Genomic DNA, 8,546 nt, shown 5'->3' on the forward strand with positions numbered 1-8,546 from the left:
TATGTGTGTATGTGTGTGTATGTATGTGTGTGTGTATAAATGAGGGAGAGAGAGAGTTAGGGTATTTGAAAGAGTAATTATTATAACTTCATATTTCATACTATACATTAATAAGCTTTGCCTTTCTATTTGACACTGGTTTCATTGTTTACTGAAGAAGCCTGGTCATTAAGTGGTCATTCTGAGATTAATAGGTAATGCACATATTTGGCCATACAGCTAGCCAGACATTATTTAAATATATGTTGTGATTTGTGGAGTAGTGGGACTGGAGACAGATGTGCATTCCTCCAATCTCAGTCACAACAATATATATGTTGTGAAAAAGAGATTTTTTGTGGTAAAAGATCTATAATAAAATTTGAACTGAACCTGCATTTGTAAAGACAAAGCCTCCCCATCAATCCTCTTTGTTCAAATGTCACAGACTCTTTGCTAGGGTACAGACTCATGTATGCCAGTCACCATTCAGGACCTTACCCAGGTGGCCATGATTTTGGTTTGTGATGTGTTCAAGGGCTAGTGAAGTGTTCAATCTTTGGATTAAATTTGACTGATTTTCTCCTATCTTCACCTGACAAGCACATTTCCAGCCAGGATTTCTGAAAAACTACTGAGTGTCGACCTGATGTTTCCTGTAGCTCAGGGAACACTCTTATGGCAGTACCCTATTATTGTTGTTGGGATCAAACTGACTAGGCAACATGACAGCTTTCTGGTCTACGTCTCTCTTCGAACCATGAAACGGAAATGTCACTTCTAAACTTATTCACATTTGTGATTAGGTTTTGAAAAAACAGTAAGCATATCTATGAGAAAGTATATCTATAAGAGAGTGAAAGTGAAACAAAGCAAGTAAATTGGATCAACTTAAGATGACATCTGCCATTTGGATGGACATGGTTTAACAGCACAGGTATAATGGGCTAAATAGCCTCCTTCTGTAAGTGCAAAGCAGTGAAGCCGGGGAAAAGGAATAAGCTGAAAAATGAAATGGTGATAGACTGCACTCAATAGAATAATGATGACAACTTTCATTTACATAGAGCCTTTAATGGAATCAAATGCCCCAAAGCACTTCACAGGAGTATTATCAAATGAAATTTGACACCTAGCCCCATAAGGCAACATCAAAAGTTTGGTCAAAGAGGTTTTAAAGAGTCCCTTAAAGAGGAAAGAGAGGTAACAAGACAGTGAAATTTAAAGGGGGAATATCAGACCTGGCAGCTGAAGACACAATCGCTAATGGTGGAACAATTAAAATTGGAGGTGTTCGAGAGGCCAGATTTAGAAGATCTCAGAAGGTTGTAGGGCTGGAAGAATTACAGAGATAGGGAGGGGAAGTTTATGAAACATTCGGGAGTGCTTATCGGTAGCTTGCTGAAACCATCAATAGGATATAACAGCAATAAAGGGAACAAACAAGATGTTGTATAGCCTGAAGGAAAATGCACAAATGTCAGAAGGCTGATTGTTTGGCATTTTTCATCAAACTAACAAATTAGGTATTTCCATCCTGGAAAAGAGGCAATTGAGAGATAATCTTATTTTTAAAAAAAACTTTAAACTAAATTGTGACTATAGGGTAAGGGGACACTATTTCTAGTGAAATAGTGAAAGGCAAATTTAAAACCAATATCGGGCAGTTCTTCACACAAAAATTGACCAATACATGGAACGAATTTCCACCTGGTGCAGTTGTTGGGGAAGCCCTTGGATAATTTAACAGTTGGTGGGTGTGGGAAAGGCAGGGGGTGAAACAGGGTTCTGGGTTGAAATCCAGCCTAAACTGATGGGATGAAAATTACTGCTTTCTTCCAGCTACAAGGGTGGTAACTGAAATTAGTTTGGGCAGACTCAATCTTGTAAACATATGGCCATAGCACCAAACACTTCCTAATTTGGTACTAATTGGCAATCTCACTAGGGCTACAGAATAATTGGGGCTAAATGAAAAAGTATCACATCAGCACAATGGGGTGCTCTTCTAAACTTCAAGTCTGAGGGAGTAGAAGGAACTTTGTTTCGCATGTCATTATGCTTTATCTCATCTGGAAATGCTTGATGCTCCAACTGGGTGCCTAAAATATGGAGTTCCATTGCCCTGTAATAATATTCCTCTCCGTTTCTTTTGGAGTGTAATTTAAAAAAAAAATCATGATGAGGAACTGAAGCACATCTTTTATGTTCCTGGACAAGATACAATGACAGCTTGGTGACTAAATGTTAACCTCTCTCGCCTCTTGCCCTCAAGCCTTTTCTCCATTTTAATGCTTCTCTATTTTACTGCTACTACGATCAATGCCCCTTCTCAGCTTTTCCTTTCTTGTCCCTTTTAAATTCCTATACACATCCCCACGATGTTGAAATAAAGTCAACATTTCAATGAGAGCAAAGTTAAAATTTGGAGAAGGTGTTTTCTTTGATGGGATGCAAGTGTTGCTGGCAAGGCCAACATTTGTTGCCCATCCCTAATTTCCCTTGAACCGAGTGGCTTGCTAGGCCATTTTAGTGGATAGTTAGAATCAACCACATTGCTATGGGTCTGGAGTCACATGTAAGCTAGATCAGGTAAAGATGGCAGATTTCCTTCCCCGAAGGGCACTAGTGAACCAGATGGGTTTTTATGACAATCAATGGTAGTCTTCATGGTCACTATTATTGAGACTAGTTTTACATTCTAGATTTTTATTAATTGAATTCAAATTCCACCAGTTGCCATGAGTTGGCATTAGTCTGTGTTGCTGGATTACTAGTCCAGTGACATTTACGCTATGCCACCATCTGCCCTGCAATCTGTATCCAATAGATTAAGTGGCAGGGGAGGATAGAGCAAAGAAAAATCTATGACTAAAGGGGGAATTTCATACCTTCCACTCAATCCAACAGCTACGTGTCCAATTGCTGAAATGTGAGCAGAATATACTTAGTCCTTAAACTTGCATCATGTGAATACTTGTATCTGAATACAAGTTAACACATCCAGGTATTGCAGCTAAAAGGAATTGTGTGTGAACATACTAAGTGTTTGTATATCAAAATACACAGTACAATTCCAAGAGCATAAGTTTATTCATGTCTATTGTCTTTTCCTTTATGAGCATTCTAGAAATTCAGCTATATGATTGACAAAAGCTTTTATTTATATAGCACCTTTAACATTGTAATACATCCCACGAAACTTCAGAGGTCTTATCAAACACAATGACACAACTACAGGAGATATTAGTACAGATGGCCAAAAGCTTTGTCAAAGAGTTCGATTTTAAGAAGCATCTTAAAAAAGAGAGGGATAGAGGGGGTTTAAGGAAGGTATTCCGGAGGTTAGGGCCAAGGTGGCAGAAGGCATTGCTCAAGAGGCCAGAATTCAAAGAACAAAGGCTGGAGGTTAGATCTAGGGAGAGGCAAGGCCTATGAGACATTTGCAAACGAGGATGAGAATTTTAAAATTGAGGTGTTGCTCAAACAGAAGCCAATGTAGGTCAGTGAACACAGGGGTGATGGGTGAATTGGTTTGAATTAGGACACGGGCAGAGTTTTGAATGAGCTCAAGTTTATGAATGGTGGAAGAAGGGCGATTGATCAGGAAAGCGTTGGAATAGTCAAATCCAGAGGTAACAAAAAATGGGTGTGCTGAGACAGGAGTGGAATCAGGTGAAGTTGCAAAGTGCAAGTAGGGGGTTTTGATGGAACTGGGTGTATGACGAGGTTCCAGCAATTAAATTGTTAAATGCAAGTTATTAATGCATTATCCAATGTCATGCAAGATAAATTAATAAACAAAAAGCAACATTGAAAAAACTATTAAAATATTTCAGCAAAAGGAATTAAACCTTTTGTAATCGCTTGTCTCTGTTCCCCTTCTCTTCTGCTGTAAGCATCAATCCTTTCCTGGAATATAATTCAACTGGTACTGGTAGTTGGTACTTGGTACACCAAGTGTCCATTATTCATCTGTCAGTCCACTGTGAATGTCACCAAATCTATTTACCCTTAGGTGAGAGCGGAATCGTCATAGATGAACCCAATCTTATCCTCTCACAATATATGCGCATATTTCGAAGTGGGAGAGGGTCGGGTTCAGTCAGTAACAGGGATGCAAGTGATGGAATCTATTCTAATAGGGGTATTCGGGTTGCGTCCGGTATCGATCAGATTAAGTCTGACTTTACCCGACTGTTCACATGACAACAGAGATTGTGGACGTCAAACGAGGTCTCAGGTTCAATCCTTCTCTATTAGTTGATGTCAGCTGTTCTGTCCCCCCTCTTCAGATTAAATCATGACTGGTGCAGATTACCATCATTCCACAATCAGAAAGTAAGCTGATCATTAATATCAGTGCCCTATTTCAATATTTCCGTACAACCAGCTGACAGGAAATTAAAATTGAGGTTTAAATTAAGTCCTGTATTTTCATCGAACATTTCATAGTCACAAGTGCGTCATCCCTTCAGGGTTTACACAACAGTGGCGTAATGATTTAAACCCCTCTTTTGGGGAAACCATCGCATTTTTAGGTAATTTGGCATCCACTCAGTTCAAACAAATAACCCAATAAAGCTAAAAAAAAGTGAAGTGCATTTTTCAAGAGAATCGAACACAAATCTTAAAGCAAAAATAATCCACTTTAGTAGCTTTAATTTCACGTCGATCTATCCTCCATAAATTAGCTTGTGCTGCAATCTAACTGCAAAGACCGTATTTTTTCAGCACAAATCACATCCACACCCGGTTAAACATTTTATCTCTACCGCAGGAGAATGAATCATTCCGGTTTCGCATTATTGTACACACTTTTAAAGGAGGGGGAAGGGGAGGAAGGAGGAGGAGGAGATGGGGGGGGGGGGGGGGAAAGGGAAGAATCTATCGAAAAAAGGGTTGGGTTTACTTTTAGCCTTAAAAAAATAAACAACAAGAAAGAATAGGATGCCAAAACGTGAATTAATGAGTGGCATTTTGAGACATGGTCACACTGGAGATGCGCGCACACGCGCGTTTTATATGCACGCACAAAACATGTTCCAAATACACACACACAATTGCACACTGTGAATCTGTTGCAAAGGGTTTGGAGGCTGCAGCCGGCCATGCTCCCACTGCGCCATGGCCATTCATTCATTGACTGATTGACTGACTGATTCCCGGGATCTCCATGGAGAGCGCGCGCGAGCCACCGGCGGGATTGGGGGGGGGGGGGGGGGGGAGAGAGAGAGAGAGAGAGCGAGACGGAGTCACGTGACAGCCGCCCGGGCGCTAACCGTTTTCAAATTTTCGAGAGAAAAAAAAAACGGCCGGTCGGTGATTTGTTGGTTAAAAAAAAATAATTCTCTCCCTCACTAGACGTCGCCACCCCCCCCCCCCCCCCCTTCTCTTCCATTTAGACCCGGTGTAAACATCAGTTAAGGGACGTGTGCTTAGATCAAGCCGGCCTGACCTTACCTGGATGTAGTAGTGGCTGCCGCAGATCTTCCTCAGCGAGGCCCGGGAAAGCAGCCCCCTCGCCATGGTACATGGAGCTCATCCACTCCAGTGCGCCTCTCCCCTTCTCTTTCTCTCTCTCTCACTCACACCTTCCAACACTTAGCAGCCGCCTCACTCCAACCCACACAAATCACCGCCCGCGCCCCGTTGTGGTTCCGGCTTCATTTGCCCCTCGCTCTCTTTCCCCCCCGGTTTTGTTTGAAGCTGTCATTTGCTCCTCCAAAGGCGACTCCGACCACTCTCTTGTTAAAGGCGCAGCTGCTTCTGGCCAGTGGCCAATCCGGCGGAGTTAGCCGACACAAATTTTTATTGGGTGACCGACTCGTTTGGACGCGCAGCGAAAATGCCCCTCCCGCCGCCGCCGCCGCCACGGCCACGGCCACCGCCACCATCCATGTTATCGTAATGAGGTTTGGGTCAGCCGCAAGGAATGTTTGCACAAAGTTTAAATGAGCATGAGTGGATAATATCGGAACGTGGACTGGCATCTCTGCGGTGAAAGGCAGCTGAGAAAAATCGGTGGAGAAAGGTTGTTCAAAGCGCGGCCAACCCCTCCGAACGAGGACGGATGAAAGACAAGACAACATTTTAAATTAGATTTTGAATGTTGTAGAAAAAAAGAACTTGCCTTCATATAGTGCCTTTTACGGCCGCCGGCTGCCCCAAGGTGCTTTACAGCTACTGAAGTACTGTTGAATTCTAGTCACTGTTGTAATGTGGGAAATGCAGCAACCAATTTGAACACAACAAGCTCACACAAACTGAAATCTGATAATGACCAGATAATCTGCTTTTGCCACCTTGGCTGAAGGATAAATATTGGCCTGGACACCAAGGATAACGTCCTAGCCCTTCTTCCAAATAGTGCCATAGGATCTTATACATCCACTTGAGATAACAGACAGGGCCTTAGTTGAACATCTCATCCGATAAACAGTGCTTTCTACAGCACAGCACTTCCTCAGTACTGTTCTGAGTCATGGCTCTAAAAGAAGGCTGTGTTTGCTGCTAATGCCAGGCATGCACAGTCGATTCTGTTATTCCCTAATGTCAAAATGAGCGAAGGTGTTGGCAGCAGCCAGAACCAAAAATGGCACCACTCAAATAATCACAACTGTGGTTTGTCCCCTGTTTAGGCAACAAAGCCATCCCCTTTTTAAAGATGGGGCTGGCAATATTAAATGTACCGCACAAACATGTCCAATGCATCATGGTTTGTATAGATGTATAGAGAACTTAAAATGCAGTTTTTAATGTCTTTTAATGCCTGCCTATGGAGTCTGAATTCAGGGGGCATACACGAACTGAAAAATACCAGCTGTAATCTGCATGACCACACTAGAATTTGGAAGGATACCTGTCCCTGTCCCTAATTAATAGATAGCTTTATTGTTCTTCAGGCTAACCCTGAACTTCCAACCATATTCGTTGCAGGCAATGTGTCCATACAGATATAAAAGCTTTTCACCCATGTGCAGAGGTTTACTGGCAGCTTTGGACCCTTTCTCTGACCCTTGCTCTTCCTGATATATATTAATGACCTCACATGGTGTGCAGGGCATGATTTCAAAATTTGCAGATGATATGAAGATTGGAAATGTTGTCAACTGTGACGGGGATAGTCTTGAACTTCAAAAGGACATAGACATGTTGGTGGATTGGGCAGACAAGTGGCAGATGAAGATCAATGCAGAGAAGTGTGAGGTGATTCATTTTGGCAGGAAAAATATGGTGAGACAGTAGAAAATAAAGAGAAAGCCTCTAAAGGAGGTGCAGGAAGGTGTATATGTACATAAGTCATTGAAGATGGTAGGGCATGTTGAGAGAGCAGTTAATAAAGCATATAGTGTCTTAGACTTTATTAATATGGGCATTGAGTACAAGAGGAAGGAGGTCATGTTGTATAAGACACTAGTTAGGCCTCATCTGGAGTACTGCATCCAGTTCTGGATGCCATACTTGAGGAAGGATGTGAAGGCATTGGAGAGAGTACAGAGGAGATTCACAAGAATGATTCCAGGATAAAGAACTGTAGCTATGAGAATAGATTGGAGAGGTTGGGATTGTTTTCCTTGGAGAAAAGAAGGCTGAGAGGAGAGTTGATAGAAGTATGCAAGATACTGAGGAGTATGGACAGGGTAAATAGTGAGAAACTGTTCCCACTCAAGAGAACATCAAGAACTAGAGGGCACAGATTCAAAATAATTGGTAAAAGGAGTAAATGCGATGTGAGGAAATTTTTTTTCATTTAGAGGGTGGTTGGACTTTGGAACAAACTTCCTGAAAAGGTGGTGAAGGCAGGTTCGATTGAGGTATGCAAAAGGGAACTGGATTGCTACCTGAAAAGAGAGAATGTGCAAGTTTACGGGGATAAGACTGGGGAGTGGGACTAGGTGGAATGCTCTTTCAGAGAGCCAGTGTAGACTCAATGGGCTGAATGGCCTCTTTCTGCACTGTCATTAGCAGGCCAGTGTGCACATGCAGATTGGCCATCTTGCGTTGGCAGGTGTTACAGTGGGAAAAGAAAGAAAGCTTATATGTACATAGTGCCTTTAATGCTGAAAGCACTTTACAGCCAATGACATACCTTATGAAATGTTGTTATGGAAACCTAGCAGCCAATCTGTGCATATCAATGTCCCACAAACAACCATGAGATTAATGATCAGGAAATCTGTTTTAGTTATGTCATTTGAGGAATAAATGTTGCATTGGGACAACTGCCCTGCTTTTTGAATGGTGTCATGGGATCTTTTATATCCATCTGAGAGAGCAGAAGGCACCTTGGTTTAATGTCTTATCTAAAAGACAGCACCACCAACAATGCAGTACTTCTTCAGTAAAGTGCGTAAGTGTCAGCCTAGGTTGTGCACTCAAGTCTCTGGAATAGGTGTTGACCCCACAACCTCTGACTCAGAGATAAGAGTACTACCACTTGAGCCAATAAAAGAATGCATAAGCCCACTTTCACATGTGGGGTTCTGCCTTTCTTCTGTTTGGTACTTCTCACTGATTGCCCGATTGAGAATCAATTCTATTACTTTTACAGAAAACCTTAATTC

At 42.0% G+C, this 8,546-nt stretch overlaps 1 protein-coding gene across 1 annotated transcript in view; it reads right to left on the reverse strand.

Annotated features, from left to right (window-relative positions):
- The window catches only part of LOC144692220 (divergent protein kinase domain 1A-like), a 60,737-nt gene extending 55,069 nt beyond the window's left edge, over positions 1–5,668 (reverse strand). Inside the window, exon 1 of the mRNA XM_078560797.1 lies at positions 5,443–5,668. Within this exon, the coding sequence (XP_078416923.1) occupies positions 5,443–5,508 (66 nt within the window). The 5' untranslated portion in view covers positions 5,509–5,668. The remainder of the gene's footprint in view (positions 1–5,442) is intronic.
- Positions 5,669–8,546: the final 2,878 nt, after the last annotated feature.

This window comes from Cetorhinus maximus, chromosome 17, assembly GCF_964194155.1.
Source record: "Cetorhinus maximus chromosome 17, sCetMax3.hap1.1, whole genome shotgun sequence".
In the NCBI taxonomy this organism is placed as follows: Eukaryota; Metazoa; Chordata; class Chondrichthyes; order Lamniformes; family Cetorhinidae; genus Cetorhinus; species Cetorhinus maximus.